The 23,924-nt window shown below is 40.2% G+C and overlaps 1 protein-coding gene across 2 annotated transcripts in view; it reads right to left on the bottom strand.

Annotated features, from left to right (window-relative positions):
- GPC3 (glypican 3) overlaps positions 1 to 23,924 on the bottom strand; it is a 329,376-nt gene that overhangs the window by 94,525 nt on the left and 210,927 nt on the right. The window contains exon 7 of one of the 2 annotated variants that reach the window (XM_069943176.1): positions 17,693 to 17,773. The exons of the other annotated variant lie outside the window; for it this stretch is intronic. Within the exon in view, the coding sequence (XP_069799277.1) occupies positions 17,765 to 17,773 (9 nt within the window). The 3' untranslated portion in view covers positions 17,693 to 17,764. Of the gene's footprint in view, positions 1 to 17,692; positions 17,774 to 23,924 lie in introns of those variants that run through there. 2 annotated transcript variants of the gene reach the window in all.

Here is a 23,924-nt window from a genome sequence, read left to right as displayed (position 1 = left end):
TGTTCTTTTTAGTTCTATACAAACCTATTAAAAGAAGTGGTAATTTATAAATACAGATATACTTTGGGGGTATTTTCTATATTTCAAATATATCAATTAAATGTTAATATGAGAGATCCTATTATGTGACACAATGACCTCAAAACATTCTGATAATATTACCAGAGCTGCAAATATCCAGAGCATAAAGCCAACACCTATTTGATAGAGAAATATGCAATAAAGATTCCAACTTCTGCCAGCAACTGCGGATAATTTCGCAGATACTAAATATTACTTTACTTCTCCTTGATCAAAGTGAAATCTGGGATCCAAGTATGCCCCACCAGTCCTATCCAGTAGCTCTGAACCGCAGCCAATGCTAGTAAAGTGAGGATCGCTCTTTGGAATTTCTAGAATTCACCATCGGACACAAGCTGACATATAATGCTACAAAATCTGATGGGCGTTGTAGGTCTAGTAACAGGAGAATCATAATACTCATATGCTGGATGTTTGCTATGTTATTAAATGGTGCCAATATGTGAAAGATGAAAAGTGCAAGAATGAAACTATGTAGCCCCTGAGCAAAAAAAAAAAGGGCTATGCAAATACAAATGGAATCATATTTATCATGGATATCATAAATATGAAGCTCATGATGCTAATAAGAACTAAGCTAAATACAAGAACTTTTGAAGTGATCGCATCTCACAGTCCTACACTTTCCTTTACATTTTTGCCCAATGAAGCCAATCTCCTTCGGCTCATAGAGACTGGAGGCTACAACAGTCAATTGGCCAATATAAAATCTCTCTACAACTTCATATTATCCCCTTTGCCAAGCCACCTAATTAGCGTGCCAAGTGGCTTCAGCCACAGACTGACTCACTTCCTCAATATAGCCTTTCTTATCCATGACATAGCAGTTATTAAAATGTCCATGGATACTAATCAAGCCAAAAAAAAATAATATTCTGAGCCCTTTACAATTTTAACAACCAGTGCAGTTATAGCAAACGGAAGAAAACAGTTTTCTGTGGGAGCAGTAGTGTTCTGTAGTCTGAACACACACCTAGAATGCTGCACTTATGCTTGGTGAGTGGTGATCCCTCAGATCTTTTTAACAAAGTAATAACCAAAATTAATTCAGATTGCTACAATCATGTCAGGTCTCAGAAATCCTTACCGGTTGTTAATCAAGTAGGAAACAAAATTTAGAGAGCGACCTTGTTCTTATTGGATTTTAAGTATCAATTCTAAACAAATATTCTATCAGTAGAGGGTATTCATTTGTTCTTAAGGAAGTAATGCCAACACCCCCCACCCCAGCCAGGTTCATTCACTTACAGTCCTTTCAGACCTGAAAAACCCGCCATCGGCCTGGATCACAGTAACCTGTTGCCGCCACTCTATTTACTTGTTCATAAAAACACATATCAATATATGGTAAAAATAATATATACAATAAGGGGAAGATTTATCAAACATGGTGTAAAGTGAAACTGGCTCAGTTGCCCCTAGCAACCAATCAGATTCCACCTTTCATTTTCCAAAGAGTCTGTGAGGAATGAAAGGTGGAATCTGATTGGTTGCTAGGGGCAACTGAGCCAGTTTCACTTTACACCATGTTTGATAAATCTCCCAATTGTTTAATAAGGTTTTGCAACTTTTTTTTTTTTTTTTTTGAAGGGGGCTTACATTGCCCTTACCAACGTACAAAAAAAAGTGGTTGGGACTTCACATGCCAGGAGGAGGCACTTCCCAGCAGATTTACCATAGCTTGCGCCAGTACTGGTGTGAACTATAATATGCTAGCTTGTTGGGTACAGTGTCGGACTAGCCACCAGAGGACCCTAGAATCCTCCGGTGGGCCCCTAGCTTTAAACCTGCACTAACACTGACTGAAATGTTGTTTCTCACTGGTTCTTCATTGGTGGGCCCCCAGGATTATTTCCTCTGGTGGGCCTCAGATACCCCAGTCCGACACTGGTTGGGTAGTATAGATTTCTAAGCGCGGGGTTGCGGGCAGCAGCTGCAGATTCGTTAAGAGAGGCTCTGCTGAATCCTACATCTGCAGGACTTTACTAAAGACCGACGCGTGAGGAACACGTCTTAGTGAATTTTCCCCACAGTCCCCAAAGAATCCCATAACCTATAAATACTGCTTGCTTACACTCCATATTGTTTTTATAGTGTCATATGTCACACAGACAGGTTGGTGAAGAGATCGAACCTTAAAGTGCTTTATTAACATGACACAAAAATAGTACAATCCAGTCCAAAACTACCAGGGGACACATTTCCTAGATATTAACTACCTTCCTGAGAGTCATTTATTAGAGTTATTATAGGTCTAAGGTAGACAAATCTTCAAAGGAAATGTGTATTGTAATCTTTTATGTTTTCACACTTGTGTTTTGATTTATTAAACCTTTTATTATGCTTGGTAAAAGTAATTACACATGGAACCTGAAGAGAGATAATGTCAGGATATAAATCTTGAGAGGCTTTGGGCATTTACTTCCTGGACTTCTACCGACTTGACGTAAGTGTGTGCTGTAGTAAAATTGGCTGAGAAAGGAGCCATTGGATTTTGCCGCATAAACTAGATAAAAAACTGCACTGCACACAGGGCAAGAACCATAGCTGTACAGCATTGCAGTAATCCATCCCGTCTCTATATAGCTCATTCAATTTTCATAGTCATTGGGGGTAGTAAATGGGGCACTTCTTATATAGATGTGCACTCAGAAATAACATATTCAAGGTTAGAGTACTGGTTTATTTATTGGCTGTTTCCTTAGATTATAAATCACATTTGTACTCGGTAGATTATTACTTCCATGTAGGGCTGGGCGGTATACCGTCAAAATACCGATACCGTCACTGGCGTCGGTTAACCGACCTCAACTCTGCCAGGACGGTATCTGCGGTATTCCCACCCCACCCCCTCACCCGGCGGCCGCATGCTCTGCTCCCCTCAGATCTCCCTCGCTGATCCTCCGATTCACCTCCCAATCACAGCCAGGGAGCACATATGCAAGGTATGGAAGATCCTGCTGCGGGGGCTGAAGAGGAAGACTCTTGACAGGCTGCGCACAGGCGTGCTGTGTGCTCAGCGCTGCTGATGCTGCTGCTGCCCGGCCGGCTCACTTCTCCTAGCTTCTCTGGAAGCTGCACAGTGAGCCCTGCCCCCCCCCTCCTCCCACACATACAGTGGCTGCAGGGGGTCAGCTAAACGTCGGCACATCCTGGCTCCCATGGGCACCGCACTCTGTCCCGCACAGGAGTCCTCGGCGCCCCGTAATCTTTTGATCTTGTGCTGGAAGCAGCCATGTGTGACGCTCAGCCCGGGACACAGATATATGTGCTACACCGACACTGAGTGACAGGGGCTGAGGACTCCTGTGCGGGAGAGAGAGTGCGGTGCCGGTGGGAGCAAGGAGGTGCCGACCTATACCTGACCCCAACTGTATGTGCGGGAGAGGGGGGGGGAGCAGCATGTGACAGTGACTGGGGGCAGAGAGAGAGATAGATAGATAGGAGATAGATAGATAGATAGGAGTCCTATCTATCTATCTATCTATCTATCTATCTATCTATCTATCTATCTACCCAGTGTGTATATATTATAATATATATATATATATATATATATATAGACGGACAGACAGGAGATAGATAATAAATAGTAGATAGATAGAAGACAAGTAGATAGATATATTATAGAGAATCCACAGCACCTTTGAGTAAGCGGAGAAAAAAATCTGTGATTTATTTCTTTAAAGCCTAGTGCAAATAGATAGATAGATAGATAGATAGATAGATAGATAGATAGATAGATAGATAGATAGATAGATAGGAGTTCTATCTATTATCTATCCATCTCCTATCTATCTATCTCCTATCTATCTATCTCCTATCTATCTATCTCCTATCTATCTATCTCCTATCTATCTATCTATCTATCTATCTATCTATCTATTATCTATCTATCTATCTATTATCTATCTATCTATCTATCTATCTATCTATCTATCTATCTCCTATCTATCTATCTCCTATCTATCTATCTCCTATCTATCTATCTCCTATCTATCTATCTCCTATCTATCTATCTCCTATCTATCTATCTCCTATCTATCTATCTATCTATCTATCTATCTATCTACCTACCTATCTATCTATCTCCTATCTATCTATCTCCTATCTATCTATCTATCTCCTATCTATCTATCTATCTATCTATCTATCTATCTATCTATCTCCTATCTATCTATCTCCTATCTATCTATCTATCTATCTCCTATCTATCTATCTATCTATCTATCTATCTATCTATCTATCTATCTATCTATCTCCTGTCTGTATGTGTGTGTATATATATATATATATATATATATATATATATATACACACACACACACATGCTGTATAGATAGGTAGATAGATAGATAGATAGGAGATAGATAGATAGATAGATAGATAGATAGATAGATAGATAGGAGATAGATAGGAGATAGATAGATAGATAGATAGATAGATAGATAGATAGATATAGCTAACAATATAGGCAGCACACTAAACGAACTGTGGGTGCCAGCAGACGAATCCCAGACCTTTTGACCAAGTCAGCTAGTAAAAAAATACTCTGCAGCACTCCGATGGCAATACAAACGTGAAAACGTGAATTTATTCCATATAACAATGTGCAGCAAACTTCACAAGTAATGTATGACATTTTGGCGTCTTCTATGCCATTTTCAAGTGCTACTTGAAAATGGCATAGGAAATGCCAAAACATTGTGTATTACTTGTGAAGTTTGCTGCACATTGTTATATGGAATAAATCCACGTTTGTATAACCATTGGAAAATAGGGTTTTCAAAAGAGGTGTGGCTTTTAAAAGGGGCGTGTCATAATTATCGTTCAATTTATTGTTACCGCGACGACATGTATGATAAACCGCGATATTGATTTAGGCCATTATCGCCCAGCCCTACTTCCATGTATTGTTTACAGGAAGAGGATGTATATACCGAGATGGAGAGTTTACAAAAATGCAGTGACCATGCACGTGCTGTAAAATACATAAAACTGAGTCGGCTGTCTTATGGTGTACATCATTTTGTTGTCTCCGCCTAGGCATGTTGGGGGCAATAATAGACACTTTGGACAATTTTTTATAAATAAATGTAATTATACATGTTCACATAGGTTGGCTTAGGATTAGTAAAAGTATTCTTGCCATAGTCCTGGTGTCCTAGAACATGGGAACCTCCTGATGTCCATACTACCTGGTGAGGTGGACCCTGGACTGCTTGCTCATGTAGTGTGTTACTTTCCCACCCCAATGTTGGATTCATGCTCTGCAGCAACTGCATGGTGGACATTATACAGCAGTAGTGAGCAGTGTTTCTCTGCATCCAGAAATTTAGTAAATTAAATATTTTACTAGACCCCCCAGTGTCAGTGTCTAGATCCCCACTTTCTAGCCTTTACACTGCACTATACCTCCCCTTTATCTTCCTCCTACCCACTACATAGACTCTATGGGCAACATTTAACCTGTTCCCTGAGAGAGCTGATCATCTATTTTAACTCTAAGGACAGATTTTAGCAGTGACTAGAGAGTGAATGATTAGTGAATGAGAGAGGAAAGAGGAAAAAAAGCAATTCATAAGTGGCAAAAGATGCAATAGACACTCATAGACTTCAAGATATCATGGCAGAGAGCGTGATTCCCTGCTGAACGCTGAGGGCCTCTGGCTGCTACTTCAGACAGGGACAGCCGGCATAGCCAATCACTGGCTGCAGGACTGCTGGCTTCAGTCAGTGATTGGCTAAGTGCGAAGTCACTGTTAGACAAGTCTGTCCCTGAAGTAGGGGCCAGACTGTTCAGTGACGGAACCCAAGGATGTCCACGAGGACCCCCGAGGGAGCATGTTAGGTGAGAATAGGATGCTTATTTTAATTTAGCATTGTCTTTTTTTTTTTCTCAAAACATTTTATGGGACATTAAATATAACCCATCCCTCAAAAAACAAGGCCACATAATGCTAAGTTAATAGAAAAGAAAAATTTAAAAAGCCTTCTCCAAAAATCACTGCATTGATAAAGGGTTAACTACTGTACCATGATTTTACAATGCAGATGGATTGTATGTGAAGTATGGTAATTACAATATGGATTTAAGTATAGGGTCCGTTACCCGTAACCACCAGAAAAAAAAAAATGCAAACATACCAAAAACAACAATATCTGCATTACTTATGGTCACATCGGGAAGATGCAAGCAGAGAAAGAAATATACCAGATATACAAGAAGTAACTGGAAACTGAAAAATGACACTGCAAGCAAAGCGCCCCGGCTGCCAATTCTTTATCACATAAATCCTTTCACAAATGTCCGTAACACAGAATGTAAGTGCGGCACCATCCAAGAGGCCAGATCCCCTGACAAAAAGAAAATTGTCAGCTTGGAAATTTTTTAAACTGATACTGACAAAATGTCAATGGCTAAGTGCCTAGTGTGTGCACAAATGGTTGTCTGAAGCCATTAGGGAACAAACCTAAGGATATATCCCTTTACTGTCAGCGTTTACTGAATGTGGCTGGAGGAGCAATAACGGGAAAGATTTATGAAGAATATCCCAACCCAATTCTACCATACCTGCCCAAGCATTGTTTTATTCTCTGTTATACAATTAGTATTGAATGCAGTGCTGTCCAAAATTATTTGCCCCTTCCCAATATCTTCTGTTACTACATATTTCTCATCCTCGAATGTCTTAAATCATACAACTACTTTTATAGTTAGACGAGGATATCTCAAGTAACACAAAATGCTGTTTTTTAAAAGTGATTTCATTTTATCAGTTAACTAATCTCAATTCAATTCATTACTGGTTTGAAGTTTACTAGTTGTACCCAGCCAGGGATGCTACCAGAACGGCTGGATCTGAACACCTAAATAGAACCTGTCTAGCAATGTGGAGCACCTAGAGCAGGGGTGTCAAACTTGTGGCCCTCCAGCTGTTGCAAAAGTATAATTCCCATCATTACTGGACAGTCATGGTTTGGCTGTCCAGACATGATAGGGAGTGTAGTTTTGCTACAGCTGAAGGGCCGCAGCTTGAGACCTGTGAGCTAGAGGATATTAAAAAAGCAGCACACAATGCAATGTTCTAAAGATGCCCAAAGTAATTGAAATTTACCAGTCGGGAAAAGGTTACGAAACCATTGCTAAGTCTCTACGATAGCAGGGAGTCACAATGAGAGCCATGATCCATAAACTGAGAAAACCTACAATAGGGGTGAACTCTTCCATGAGGTCACAAAACAACCCAGGTGAACCTTTACACAATGTGAGACCATGATGCTTATGGTCACTATGGTTACAGACTACAAATACACCCTATGGGGGACATTAATGAAGACTGATTTACACCGGTCTTACACAAATTGCGCCGCTGAATTCACTAAGAGGCGCAAACTTTTTAGTGAATCCAGCTGGACCGGCGTTTACGGCATTTCTGCCATGATTTACACCTGGTATAAATCATGGTAAATCACATTTCTCCTCCCCACCTTGCCGCGCAACAACTCCCCCCCCCCCCCCCCCCCCGCTTGCCCATCGAGCAAGTGGGGGATTTGGCAGGACAGGCATAAGCCAGGGAGAAGGGGCAAAACTGTGCCTTCCCTCCAACGTATGCCCAGCCCGCACCCTTCATAAATGTCCCCCTTTGTGTAGTCAGATCCTACAGTTTTATGTTACTCTGTTGCTTCTGCCCCATATTTTTGCCAGCCTACAAACAAGTAAATAGGAAGTATACTTATGCACATTGAGTAAATGTAGCTTTTGGCGGCACATAGGTCTGCATAGGTGCCGTATATGCAAAAACTAAATCATATTCAAACTGAATTAATTTATGATGCAAACAAATTGCCCCGCAAAAAACTTATATAAGTCCGAAGATATAGTCCACTTATTACTTTTACTTACATTTTATGCGCATTTTATTCTAACCTAAGTAAATCCCACTTTATATAGCTCATGGGCACGAAAATCAGTGTTGCGACACTCGTAATATTATAATATGAATATGTTACATCTCACTATATAGAAAAGTGCCCAGACACACTGTAGAAGGTGCCACTCTCTATGCATTTCTTATTGAATTATCCCCTCACTTTGATTCCACCCTATGAAGTAGGAACTTATCTGGCTGCTTTTTAACCATTACAAAGCATAGGCCTCTGATTAAAATATGTGAACCACCAGGACACCAGTCATTCGATATGGATGAAATCTGAGTCATAACCTGCAGAAATCGTTTCAGCTTCCATTTCCAATTTTCTCCTTAAACCTTTTTTCTTTAGCTCGGTCATTAATTTTTAACAGGTATTGGTCCCTTAGAAGGACAAATAAAACTGCTGTGGAGATTAACTACAAAGTATTACTATGAGAATGAATTACTGCGATCCCTCCACATGCTGTAGGGCTAATGAAACTCAAATCTAAATGCAATTGCCATAGCATAAGATGAGGTTTGACTGAGAACATTCAAGCACTTTATTACTTTGGCCAGAAAGTCATTTTATGAGACAGAAATAGGATGGTTAAATATTTAGCACTTAGCTTTCTTCAGTCTTGCTCAGTAACAGAAATGTTATTACATGGATAAGATTTCAGACCCATAAAATCTACTATTTTGATTCAGCAAATAATATATATGGAAGTAAAATGGCCATCTAAAATGATATTGTTCTCTTTATAATATTGTACGTTATAACATTTAATGTCACATACAGAATTAAATCCAAACGTAAGCCAAAGGCCGCATTTACACATTGCCAAGCCAAGTAGCCAAGAATCACTCATGTGGTTTATCATGAACTGCTGTGGTACAAGATAATGTGTCTCTGTCACCTGCAAAAACTTCTGTCACCGACATATGCCAAAGTTTTGATCAGTGAGGTCTGGGTGTTCAAACCCCCACCTATGATTAGATAGAGAAGGGGAAGTGCTTGTCTGTGCCCTTAAGGATCCTATTACATGGGTCGACTATGGCCCAATGATTTTAGTAAACTGAACCTATAAGACGGCCTGATAATCAGGCAGCAAGGCCTACATGGACATCATTAGTGTCTGACAGGCTGCTCAGCCAATCACAGGACAGGACCACTGCAGTATGTGTCCTTCTCTTTCTCTTCCACTATGATGGAGGCTGATAACATTCTCTATAAGTAATTACCTACTATGAATAGAGAGAGAATATTCTCAATGATACCATATTTCTATGCATATATTATATCACCAGTGTTAAACTAGGGGACCTTGGGTAGGTACAAAACTACAATTGGTAAAAATTACTTTAAAAGTAGAAAGCAGAGGATGTTTATTTCTGTTTCTGTTGTACTGATCTAACATATTTAGGCAATAATTCAGGAAGAGATGTACTGCAAGATATAATTTACAAAGTGATATTTCCCCTATTACTTCCTGTGATTCTTACTGCACAGCATGTCCTTTCTGGTTACGGCTCTCAATTGTCTGAGTTTTCTAAACTTAAAAAAAAAAGTTTTTCAAAGAGAAACTGAAAATTGAAAACAGAACATTGGACCTGTGGTCCAGGCATAAAAATCATTTGTAATGAATGGTCCCCAAAAATAACACAATGAGGGATGTGTTACCCATGATGGAGGGCATTTATCGAAGCTGTACATTAGTAGTTAGTTAGGATTGGTTTGTTTTGCATAAGCCATCATTTTTGGCAAAAATATTTTGTTTATCCCGTATGCCATTTTTATGACAATCGAGCATGGTTGTGGCCTCACAACAACTTGAATGCTCATGCAGATTAATGCAGTACTTGCGTATAGCTTTGATCCATTAGCTCAGCCTTCCATTGGTACAGCCTGCTGTAGGCAGACTGCATCAATTGCTGAGTCAGGCAGCCAGAGAAGCAACAAATCAGCTACCTGCAATCGCATCTCCCCTCTCATTCCTTAATTTCATTTCTAGTTCCCAGTAAAGCCCTTCGCCTCACTTGTGGACCCCATCCATTTATTGTCTGCTGCATGGCCTCCTTTTAATTTCTGGGCCCCAGAATGGTCCCTTCCACATTTCTGGTCCCCGGCATGGCTCCCCTTTCATTCCTAGTCCTCAGCATACCTGTTCTCCCAATCCAATTCCACTCATAGATCCATGGCCCCCCTCTGATACCCAGCATGACTCTCCTCTCATTTCTGGTCCTTGGTATACTCTGCTCATTTGTGGCCGCAGTGCGTCACCTGACTCAACCACAGGCCGCGGACACAAAAGGGCCCTGGAGCTGACAGATTCCCCTTAAAGTTTTGTCTCTATAAACTATTGGTAACTTATTCTATTATTCATCTAGGTCAGTCCATAAAACCTTTGTACCAGACTAAAGGTTTATTAATATTATATGCACTCAGAGATTATTTTATTAAGACAAAGTAAAACAGCAGACAGGCTTATACAGACTGCGGGTTGGTTGTTTCAAGTACTTTTGATCTGCACTTTTCCACTTACACTTGTAAATATCCAGCAATTTACTGAAATAAATGAAACATTACTCCCTATATAGAATAAAATGGGAGCTTTCTCAGGTTCATAGATGCATTGCTCTTAAGTACAACTGAACAAATGCTGGAACAGATTGTTGGGCCTGAGCCAACTCTTTTCTTCTAACCCATGTGTGTCCAAGTACAGAAGCTGGGAATGACAAGGCTAAAAAAAGGCCCTTTCAATGTACTGTTTATCATTTGAATTACACACGATGAAATCCAATATCTTTCATGCAACATACCTCAGCTGCACCAAACAATGACAATGGAACTCAATTATGACTTAAGTATGGAACCGGCACAATATGAAAGGCAACATGAAAATAGACCTAGCTGTTCCCACTCATACAAGACACCACAGCATTACCATTAAAATGTAAAAGTAATAAATGAATGATCTATGCAAGCGCTTTGTGAAAAGCGGAGAGGCCGAGATTTCACAGTGAAATTTGCAAACATCTAATAAACTGCCTGTAGACCCAACATATGTCGGGAAAACTTCTTAGTGACCTCAATGAGACAACAGATAATAAATGCGATAAAGATACAATCAAGTGGAGCGAAGGTGAATGTATTATATCTAGAGATGAGCGAACCGGGTTCCGGTTCGAGTCAATCCGAACCCGAACGTTTGGTATTTGCTTAGCAGTGGCTGTTGAACTTGGATAAAGCTCTAAGGTTGTCTGGAAAACATGGATACAGCCAATGACTATATCCATGATTTCCACATAGCCTTAGGGCTTTATTCATGTTCAGCAGCCACAACCGCTAATCAAATGAAGAAAGTTCGGGTTCGGATCGACTCGAGCATGCTCCAGGTTCGCTCATCTCTAATTATATCCATCCATATTATATAGTATAGACATTCATAGCATAGAAAGGCAACATGCCATAAATGTCTGATAGGGGTAGGTCCCATATCTAAATCCAAAATTAGGGTCCTTTGACCCATGCCCCACTGTATATTCTTATGGAGGTTGCAGAAGATTGCAGCGGCAACTTCAGTCATCGGTATAAGGTGTATAAGACTCTCCCAAAGAACCACCGACAAGTAATATCGGTGGAGATAGGGGTCCAGTGTGATGGAAAATCACGGGCAGACCCCTTTGATCTGGGAGATATAAGCCACAGCCAGAGCTCTCTAGTTGCGGCTTAATCCTCCCCATAGAGAACACAGCACTTCTTTGCTGAACATTCCTGTGTGCTGGTAGGACGGGTGGCAGAAGGGAGAGATAACCAACAGCTGAACGATCATCCGGCTGTCAGTTATTAAAGATATTTAGACAACTTTTTTCTCAAAGGTGGCCAGGTGATGTGGCAGGACTACCCGCCAAGCCCCATACTGTTTGGTAATGACAAAATGGTAAAGTTAAGTGTGCAAAAAGTGCTCAACCATGTGTTGCCCTGACAAAAAAGTGCTACAATACATACTCCAATATAGGTAGAAATGCAAAGTTTAAATGCTATACTGCACAATATATATATATATTAATTCGAAACAACTGAAATTCCAAGACAGCTCCTACTGTTATGTATATACAGATGTAAGTCTGTAGTCATATTCTATGTATGGACTTTTATCTAGTTTGACACTAAAACAGATTAAAATGCCAGAATGTAAATAAAAATGAAACTACATGTCAATACTTTGAGAACATAGTTTTTCCATGAGATACCACAAATGGGTGGTGGATGAAGTAGGAATCCAATAGTAAGCCATTCCTTGGGAATAGTCCCCGCCAGATATGCCTGGCTTTTCTTCCTAATTGTTTACAGCATGACAGAAAATCTCAGATTAGCATTAGTTTGCACTTCTGAGTCATGGGAAGGCAGGTTTTATAGAAAAGGCATGTGTCTCACATGACAGATCAGTTTTCAAGGGGTGTTCATGTTTAGGTCGCTTAAATGAAAGGTATATATAGTAATTTCAGCTCCATAAGAACATAAAGGAGACTCTGAAAGTCTGATCAAGCCTATATAGTAATGGCCATATAGCCTGCGATCACTGCAACCACATCTGACTACTGCTCCAACATTGTACGAGACTATGGACCTTGTAGACGATTAAAGGACTGATCAGTGTGTGGACTGAAAACTACGGCCAGGAACGGGGCTGTGTGGTCTGTCAGTCACTGAGGAACAAGAGTAATTTAGCTAATCATTTGGTCTATTTATCAAATTTAGGCCATGTTCACACAGCGTGTAAACATAGCCTTAGGGTGTGTTCACACATGGCGGAGATGCTGCAGATTTTCCAAAATATACCACGTGTGAACATTAGAAATGATCCAAAATTAGAAAAAAGCACAGCTACTTTCTTGATAAGACAGCACCATCCCTGTCCTCAGGTTGTGTGTGGAATTACAGTTCAGCTCCATTTACTTCAGTGAAAAACTGAGATGAAAAAAACACACCCAAACTGAATACAGAAGAGATGCTTTTTTTTGGAAGAAAGTGGCCATGTTATTCTAAGCTTGGACAACCCCTTTGACAATAGTTTTCTTGAATGGTGTAAAGGACAAAATGCTACTGTCTAACAGTTCTGACATTTTCCGGGCTGAATTGATTTATGGCTTATCTTCAGTATAGGAGATTATTCAATGATTGGTAGGGTGCAAACACTCGACACCACTACCCATCAGCTGTAGCGGTGGCACCAGAATACCGCAGCGTAGCTCCTATTATTTCAAATGGGTGCTGAGCTGCAGTAATCTGGTGACACCACTGCACAATGGTATGGCCTCAATGTGTAGTGTGGTTGCCCCAGCTCTTCCGAACAGCTGATCTGCAGGAGTGCCAGATGTCAGAATAACTTTATCTTTTTTCTTGACTGACATAAAAGAGGATAATGTCATGTTCCATCATACCTCGTAAGACCTCACATTTTTGTATAAATTGCTAATGTGAACAAACTAAATGTTAATTGCATCATTAACTATTTAGAAAGTTGTCTGAATGTGATGGGGCAGCTATAAGATGCCATTACACAGTGATTTTATAGCTATCTATGAGACATTCCAAGTAATTGCATCATTGTAAGGCTAGAATGATATCATATTGGAGGGCACCACTTTTTTCCAACATAAAAGCTGGATATATAATTTAATGATATATTCATTTTGGCATAAATTTGGGCTAAACACATTGGTATAACTATGCAGTTGATGGCACTTTTTAATACATAAAATCTGAAGGTTACGTTGTAGTTTGTACTGTAACTGCATTGTGGTAATTTCTAATAGCGAGTAATGGAAGATTTTTAATATGGTAGTGGACCCTGATCATGTGTTTTCACCATAAGGCCATTTTAAGACTTCGTAAGAGATGGGCCGTTCCGTGACTCGGCCAGGTCACGGAATGGCCGGTCTCAGAAAAGATAATCCCGGTCGGTACTGATGATCTTTAGCGCCGCTTAGTTCTGATGCGGGCACATCCGTGTGCACCCGCATCAGAACTCTCCACTGCACACTATGGAGTGTGTGGCCGGAGCCGCTTGCTCCACAGTGTGCACTGACATGGATTTCTGTGGCCGCTAACCACTGAATATACTATGTGTATACACTCCGGCCGGGATTCCATAGGCAGCAACGTCACGTATATTTTCGTATTAATAGTAGTTTTATGAAAATATACGTAGTGTGAACAAAGCCTAAGGAGGCACACCCAGATGAAAAGTCTTCCTGTACCCTGTTCTCTGATATTTTTGTTCTGCTTTTCTGTGTCGCTGATATCTACTTGAAATTTTTGATATAATTGTATGCATATGATTTGTATACTGAAACACTATTGGGAGGACGGACAGCACAATGCAAGCAAAAGCAACTATAAAAGTGTAACTTTCTTAAAATGGGCACATAGAATAAATACAATGCTGAAATCAGTTTGTCTGTCCTCCGAGATGGCAGCATAAAGGTGGTGACAGATTCCTTTATACAGGGCACCGATGCTGTGTCTGGTCATCATGTGGATACAATCCGTTAGCAGTAATATAATAGATAAATGAGCTCTTTTTAACAATGAGACATAAAATAGCCTGAAGCATGTTGCACATACTCCAAAGGATTCTTGGCTCTCTCTCCCTATGTTGTTAAAATTGCCTGTGGATTTGGATTCCTGGGAATAAACACTGTTATTGTGTCGAGCTAAACAGATTTTGTCAAGGTCCACCACAATGCCGCTAGTACGACATCAACAAGCGGCCAGTGAGCGATCCCATCCAATGCTATGGACGTCTATCCTGAACGATACATATGTAACTGGTTACTCACCATTCATCACTTAATAAAAAAAAAGGTTTTATTACAGTTTATCATATAAAGTGTTTGCTATGGGTTCCTTTGATATCTGTCCAGGACGGAGCAGAATGATTACCTAATGGAACTGTAAACCTAAAATGTGTTCTGAATTGCCAGCAGAATGGTTTTGGAGGCGAGCCGTTTTCCAGGCATGATGACTTTACCTTGCGGGACTTGCTCAGATTACCTTGGATTAGAAAAAAAATGTAAGGAATTGTCGTCGCTATTTTGGAATGTTTTTATTAAATATTTTCCAGAGTGAATGCAACATTAGCCACATGGTATTTGCAGGTTAATAAATAGCTCTTAAATAATAACAACATGCCCCTTTAAATCTGCCGCCTCCATCATTCCCCCTCTGCCACAGCCATAGTATTCCTAAAACTCAGAGATGTTTGTGTGAGACACATGGCTGCCTTCTTCCAGAAACACGGCCACATGGGTTGCATATGTCATTGTCTTTGAGGTCTTCTGAAAATTTTTGCTTTGAAGAATGGTTTAAACTAAACAATAGTTCTTGAAAAGAATAGATTTGTTAATAACCTGGCTTGGGTACCTTTATTTATAGGCAAAGCACCTGTGAACCCCATACTCCTAATCTCAACTGAAACACCTTTTGCAATTTGGCTATTAGATAATTCATTAACATAGGGGTTCATTAACCCTTTCCCCCTGCACTGTGGATGTTTACTCAAGACATGAACAGTGTAACTGTGTGTTAATAACTTAGTTAAATTTTGCATCTCCATAAAACCAAGTATATCATAGAGCAAGCAATGACAAAGGGTTCACTTACTATCATTGCAACTAAATATGAGGTAATGTTTGACAATGGTGAGTTAGGCTAGGTTCCCATTTGTAAATAGCCCTACATTTTCTGTATAAGTCAGCATTCCTGAATAATAGCATACCAACACAGAGCGCAACATACCCGAGCAATGCCCATTCATTTTAATGGTCCGAGAGTAGTCTATTAGCTACTATGCTCAATCTACAGTGGTCCCTCAACATACAATATTAACTGGTTCCAGGACGACCTTTGTATGTTGAAAATATTGTATGTTGAGACCAAAATTCTATGGAAAACCGGCCCAGCTAAAGAGCAGCACAGGACATGTAGTATCACATTATACTCAGAGAATCACTACTAGACAGCCAACCAGTGCATGCACTTTACTAATACTGGGGTTTTACCAGTATAATGGCCAGTTTCATTGGTTGACCATCTAGTTACTTACATGTGCCGCAGATCCTGACTGTCCATTGCATTGTATGTTGAGTCTGGTCCAGAAAGGACCATCATATGTTGAAAATATTGTATGTTGAGGCCATTGTAAGTTGAGGGATCACTGTATTTCCGAGTGTATACTGTGGTGCTGGACTGAAATAAGTGACTGTGATTTGGGGTTTCACAAAAGTACAGTATCCACTCGGACACCACATGCAATCACTTGTAGACTTTAGGACTATGACTGATCTATTGAAATGAATGGAAATGGGCCAGGTATATGGCAGCACACATGTACATTGGCATATGGTTCTCAGGATATGCCCATGTATACAGTAAACCTATGGCATGTTATATGGGGCAAAAAAAACTGTTACCCAACACTTTTGTTTGTGTTTAGCTTAGGAAACATGTAAGTTGTGTGAATATACCCCAGAGATTTGCCAAGTTGCAGTAATATAATGGCATTTTTGACATGATTTCTGAAAAAAATCACTGCAAAAATGCAACAAGTGAACACAACCTCAGGGGAAGTGTATAACTACTATACGTCCTGATCCTGTACAAACAGCAGCAGCATAGAAATAGAGTTGGGTGGGTGGAAATGGTCTGGGGGCTGCCGGGAGGGATGTGATAGGTGATGATGGCATCCTGTACCACAAAAAGTCAGCTGACCTAAGATAGAATATTTCATAAGAGAATGTAATTTTCTTGCAGTCTGAATGCTGGTCACATGATGCAGCTACAGTAAGCAATGAATACAGATGCAGCAGAGCTGGGATGGAATAGAAAGCACTGTAGGAATAGTAATACATTATATGGGGAAATCTTTATTGCTTCTTTATTGTAACGTTTAGTATTGTAACGACTTGGCATAAATAGATAAGTGTTTTATTTCTTCTTTTCATTGTCCTAGACAACCCCTTTAACTAGATTTACCTGAATGCATAGTAAGTCTATGGCCATAATAAGCTATAGTTGCCATGTTATAAAAAAGAACTTTAAAGTATAATTTATTATTCAGAATGTATTAGCACTGCCCTGTCTATGCACACAGTGAATAGGCAACTGTTAATGCACTGAACACATGTGAATTGTTATAGGCAATGGAGTTCGCCCACAATAATTAAATCAATTGCGGTTGGCATAGTTATAACTTCTTTAAAAATACAGCTTGTAAAAATAATCGGGTTTTGAGCACCGTCCTCCTGTTTGCACAGGATAGAGGCTGTTTTAATTCCAGGAGGTTTGTCAGAGTACAATGCGGTGACATAATGCTACCAGTTAATATTCAGGATAGCGGGTTTTATCTCTGCTGCCTTTCAAAGCGGAGCCTCAACAATGAATATGTGCTGATTAATAGGCAATAAAATACCCAGAGCTTTGAGACTAGAAAATCATTTCCAGTAGCTTATGAAAAAATGCTGGAATGTAAGCTGTTTTTTCACCTGCTTTCAAAGGAAATTCTTGGCTATTAACCACAAAATCCTCCCTTAAGTCGGTCTACATAACAGGTTATAAGAAAGCGCCAGGATTTAATTCGACAAAAACAGACATCTAGGCAACAGTGCCACCTAGCCACTGGCCGCCGCCACTCCAAAGGGGCTCCGAAAAAGAAGAGAATTTATTGCAGTTATTTGAGATGTGACTTCAGTCAGTTGCTTCATTACGGTGACTAGAAAATAAGAGTTAAATAGCCAGAGTAAATAGAGAAAACTGTGGACTGAGCTCTGCACAAACATCACCCATATAAACCTATGGGACTACTGTTTTTGTTTTTCATACAGAGGGATTTTTTTTTCCTGCTCGACTTAGGCTCCGTTCGCATGGAGCAAAACTAGCGGAATTCCGCGGCAGAATTCTTTGCCACGGAATCCTGCCAGCCTCCCTGTCATAATGACAGTCTATGAGAGGCTCGGGCGCCTCCTCTCTCCGCGTCTTTCTGTGCTGAAGAATGGACATGTCTTCAGCGCAGAGAGAGGAGGCACGTGAGTCTCCCATAGACTGTCATTATGACAGGGAGGCTGGCGGGATTCCGTGTCGAAGAATTCTGCAGCGGAATTCCACCAGTTTTGCTCCGTGTAAACGAAGCCTTACATGGAATTGTGTCATTCCCTTAATTCCACATTAAGGGCCAGTGAGGAATCAGCACTGAAGCGAGGAAATTTTTCTTGCAGAATTCCGCACTGAATTTTCGCAGAATTCCGTGCGGAATCTGCAAGGAAAATGTTTCTTCTGGAATCACCTCTGGCAGAATTCTGCGCAAATTCATTTTTCATTTAATCAAATTCATTCTGTTTTCCAATTCCGCAGAGATTCCACGCTGAATTTCCGCAAGCATTCCATGCTGAAACATTTCAAAGCAGAAACTCACTGCTCAATTTATTTCAATGGGATTCCCGCAGTGGAATCCACCAGAAGATTTGTCAATTCTTGTGGTGGAAAGCGGATCCGCTGCAGAAAATTCAGTGCGGAAATTCTGTTGTGTAAATTGCATGATATTGTCAGGCAAAATTTTCAGTGTTGAATCAGCGCTGAAATTCAGCTCTGATTCCTCAGTGTGAACTGGCCCTAAAAAAAGGTGTTCTCCCCTTGTGTGGTGGTGTAAAGAGGCATTGTACGGTAGTCTAAGGTTTTTGCCATACCAGACATCTGTGCCATTTGATCTGTGCCAGTTTGTCTTTAGTCTACATTCATACCGGACACCTTTGGGGTCATTTTTTTAAATTCTATTTTGCCTATGAAGAAACACAGTAATAAATGGCAGGAGTGCAATGCATATTTGAGGGTCAGATGGTTGGTCTACAAGAATATTTAGGAAGGTGATACATGTGCAAGATACATTCACGTTAGGACTAGAGATGAGCAAACCCGAGCAAGGCTACCTGGAAAACTTGGATAAAACCATAGCCTGTATTCATGTTTTCCACGACTCTCTAGGGCTGCATCCAACTTCTTCAGCCACTGGTATTCAAATGCAGAAAGTCCGGGTTCAGACAAACCGAAGCATGCTCAAAGTTTGCTTATCTCTAGCTAGGGCCGAAGATTTCTCAGTAGAACAATGAACAGAACATCGTCACCACTAGTTTCAGTTCTTTGTATAGTTTATCTTGGTGTCTCCTCTTCTCCAAAGATTTGACCAGCTCTCTATATGACTTAAATGACAATATAATTCATCGGACCACCAGGCCACCTTCTTGCATTTAACCATGATCCAGTTCTGATGCTGATGTGCACGTCATAGGTGGCTTCAGCAGGAGACAGGGGTAAGCATGACCCTTGTGTACACAAAACTCTGATATACTGGGTGCTATAGTAGCTCTTCTATGGGAATGGACCTGATGGGTTAGCCTTTGCTTCCACTTTTACCAATGAGCCTTAGATACACAGGACTAGCTGGTTTACCACGACTTAAACATGCTTGAGTCAAATCTCTCGGAATGTGAATGCCGGTGGCTGAAAAAGTCTGATGCATCCATAGGCTGTTTCCATGTTTTCCTTGACTCCCTAGGGCTGCATTCAACTTCCAACATCAGCCACCGGTATTCAAGTGCCGAGAGATTCAACTTGAGCATGCTCGAGTCACACTCCTCTCTAATGATAACCACTGCATAGTGGAACCTCCCCCCCCCCCCCCCCCCCCAAAAAAAAAAAAATATATATATAAATAAAATGTGCTGTTTTAATTTAATAGTGTCCTGACCCAGTCATTTAGTCATTGTACTTGGCTCTTGTCAAGGTTGTTTAATGCCATTCAACTGCATTTTTTCTGCCTCCATTATATCAACTGACTGTCCACTCGCTTTCCAATCCATGTCACTGATTGTTGTTAATTCAAATACAAAGGCAATTTGCCTATCAAGGCTGCAGTGTCTGCTCATAGAAAACAAACACTGACAGTAGGGCCAGTCATTTTCTGTCCAGTTTTTGGCCACCTGTAAAACTTATGCAGAAAAATAAATGAAGCATACTCAAAATGCTAAATCTGATATGATATGAATGGTGACCAGTGACCTCAACCAGTTTCCTTAGAGGTCACAGGAGCCATCGGCCACACAAGCTGTCCAAAATCAGCAAGACAATTTTGGTGGAAGGATCAAGTGAGCTCACTCTATAACTATCTGATTGGCCGGTAGGTCTTTGAGATACTGTGATTTGCTTCTAGGAAAAAGAAGGGAGAGCAGCAGAAAAATCACACTACAGCATACAGGTAAGTTAGACAGTAAAATTTGACAATTTTGTATAGGACTAAAATTGCAGCAAATTATTTGAAAATTTGTTGTTTTTTTCTTTTTAGAAGCTTTTAATTATCCATGAAGTTATAATTCCACAATTCTAGTTGTCCAGATCATTAAAAAAAGGTATTTTTAAATCATAAACAGTGTTAGCCTATGTTCACACAGATTTTTGAGGCAAAAATAATAATAAAAATAATAATAATAATGCTTTTATTTGTATAGCGCCAACTGATTCCGCAGCACTTTACATAGTTTGCCACTTTTGGTCCCTGCCCCCATTAAGGCTTACCATCTAAATTCACCTTGTACGTTTTGGGTGTGGGAGGTAACTGGCGTACCCAGAGGAAAGTACCCGATTGACAAAGGAGGGTTGGGCCTCCGAAACGTAGCGTGACTATGCCAGCTACTGGCCTCCCGTCCAGATTGGAAGTCTCTGCCGAACAGGATACACGGACTTCCAATCTAGGCGGAGCCCCTTTAATGTGTTTGCACTCGTGGGTGTTGAGACTTTTCTATCACAAAAATTTTGACATTTTTGTATTGCTTTTTTGAAATTCACAAAAGAGAATTTGAGAAGAATTTTGAAAATGTACAAACGTGTCTGTGCATTTATTCCGTACCTGGAGGAAACTCACTCAAACGCAGACGGAACATACAAACTCTTTGCAGATGTTGGTGGGATTTGAACCCAGGACCCCAGCACTGCAAGGGTACCGTACTAACCACAAGCCACCGTGCTGCAAAAATAAGGCCGTATTTTGTTAAATAAAGAACATAATCATTATTTATTATTTAAATTTAAGTCTAATAGTAAAACCAGCCCCAACATAGGGACAACAGTGACGCTACTTTTTGAAATCCTTGACCACTCCTTTGAGGAAGAGAAATAAAAAGAATTTAGATTATATCTAGCATAGGGTCTTGTAAAATATGCCTTTAGTCCTTGCTGACCTTTCTTAAATGATTATTGTTAGAAAGTGCCACCAGGCTTCAGAGTAGTTTGACAAAAAACTTTAACAATAGCAATGTTTAATGAGCCAAACAAAGCCTGTAGACAGTAGATGGATTCCTGAATGAGCCGGTGTTTAGCCAGTTCCCTGGGAGGGGGGGTGTTCAATCATTGACTCTTGCCGTACCTACATCTGGCTTTCTGATGTCTATCTGAAACACCAGGCTTGCTTTATGCCTCATTCAATGCAGAGCGAAGGATGATGGTTAATGTGAAGGACGCAGGTTGTTTCCATTAACGCTCTGTTTATTTACAATCTCCTATTTTTTTGTGGATTTCTGTTGCTTTTTTCCCCCTTTCTTTTGTTCTTTGAATTTAATGTGCGCAGAGAGATGAAGCTACCAGAACAATACTCATCCTTACAAAAGAAATACCAAATTGTTATACTCCCTTCCAAGGACAATGATAAAAGTCACAGGAATTGCACCAAATAAGAATAGAATGAGGATAAAATACAGTTGAAAGAGGAATAGCAAACAAGGCCATGGAAACCAGTGTAATGCTTTCTAGCTGTGACCTTCAAAATAATACATGAAATTAAATTGGTTATTGTGAACACCATTGGTTTGTATTCACATTAGTTTTCTCATAACACTAGAAAACTAGTTCTTAAAAGGGTAGTTCAGCAAAAGGCTTTATTTTTCTTTCAAATCAACCAGTGCTAGAAAATACCAGAGATTTTTAATTTACTTCTATTAAAAAATCAAGTCTTCCAGTACTTATCAGCTGCTGTATGTCCTACATGAAGTGATATTTTTGTCAGTCTGGAGAGCAGGAGAGATTTTCTGTGGGGATTTGTTACTGCTCTGGACAGTTCCTAACACAGACAGAGGTGGCAGCACTGGAAAGAATACACCACTTCCTGCGGGATATACAGCAGGTGATAAGTACTGGAAGACTTAAGATTTTTTTAATAGAAGTAAATTACAAATCTCTGGCACCAGTTGATTTGAAAGAATTGTTGTTGCTGGGTTTTATTTTTTAGTTTTTTTTTTTTTTTTTTTTTGCTGAACTACCCCTTTAAACTCACAAATCAAAACAGTGCTAGGAGAACAAGCATATAAAGGACTGCACCTTCCAACTAGAATAGAATTTGATTCTGTTTGGGAAGTGAAGTTCAATCCACTTTTTTACACCATGGATAACTATGCAGTCAAGGAAGAGAAGAGACGGCCGCTGGCAGTCACGGTGGCCGCACCTTTCTCGCTCCCAGGAGAATTGACTGATGTCCCTGAGTACAGGAATAATCAGCCACAGTGTAATCCCAGCAAATGTGCAATGTCTGACCATATCAGTAAAGAAGTGCTAAATATCGGAGTGCCTCCCAAGGGAGGAGGGGCACGCCATTGTGACTGCAATTGACTGTGTCTCCTCCTTCTTGATGGCATAGCCCTAATCTACATATAAGCACCAATTAAAGCCATTGTAGCAGATTTTGGCATCACTCCATTGGACACCATTAAAAAATGTAAATTTAATACATTTGTAAGGTACGGGGGAAGGGTACAGGTTCCAGTTAAACTTAAATGGAATCCGTCAGCTCTATATCACGTTCAGAGCTGCAGATGTGGGATGATACCTGTCACTTAGCTGATGGCTATTTGCAAACTTATAAAATCATGCATTTTTTCTAAGCTCTCCTCTCTTCCTGTCCCATATGTTTCGTGTACAGGGTTTGGCTTCTAGCACTGTGCCACTGTACATCAGAATAGGGGGGGGGGGGGGGGGGGGGTGCTGCAACTCAGCCCAGCCTCTCTAGCTCTTGAACTTAGAAGAAAAACCTAATTTTATAACTTTGCAAACAGCCATCAGCTAGAAGACAGATATCTTTGTTATTTCTCTATCAGCTATCTGCTCATGTCCGCAGCTCCGAGCATGATCTATAGCTGACAGATTCCCTTTAAAAGTATTCTACATGATGAGAACAGGGCTCATGTGCTAGTATTCATATTTGCACTTCTTCCTACAAAATTGTCTATTAATATTAATATTTTATAAATATTATTCCATCCATCAAAGTTGCTGTCATCCACAGTAAAAAAACTAAAAATCTAAACATGAAGATTTTTATATTTATCGATAACACCATTTGTCGATAACACCATTTATCGATAACACCATCTGTTTTCCCTTGTGGAGATGGGGCTGGTAGAGTGTCTTTACAGCAATGCACAATGGGAAAACTTATGCAAATTAATTCTTTTCCAAAAAGGAGGGAAATTGTCTCTAGTGCCTTGCAGGTCAATGACCAACTCTTAAAGAGCATTGAAATACATTATCAGCCAAACTAGAGGCATCCATCTGTAGACGGTTCAGTTTCAGAGATAATTCTTCCTTCTGGAGGAGAGCTATTTTACACAGATCATAACATCTTAACAGTCGAGCCTCAGAACCACCCAGTAATTGCTCATTCCGCAAAGTGCGAGAGAACAGCATGTTAACAACAACCAATGGGTGACCTCCAATTCACAAGAGAACAATGCAGGTTAAGCTTTAAATACCAGATCTAGACTCAGCAGAGCTCCAGCAGATGAGATTTGCCAGATACCTGCTAATACACATCATTTGCAGAAATACCA

This window comes from Dendropsophus ebraccatus, chromosome 10 (genome assembly GCF_027789765.1).
Source record: "Dendropsophus ebraccatus isolate aDenEbr1 chromosome 10, aDenEbr1.pat, whole genome shotgun sequence".
NCBI classification, from domain to species: Eukaryota; Metazoa; Chordata; class Amphibia; order Anura; family Hylidae; genus Dendropsophus; species Dendropsophus ebraccatus.
Note: the sequence above shows the minus strand (reverse complement) of the source record. Positions and strands in the feature narration are given on the sequence as shown.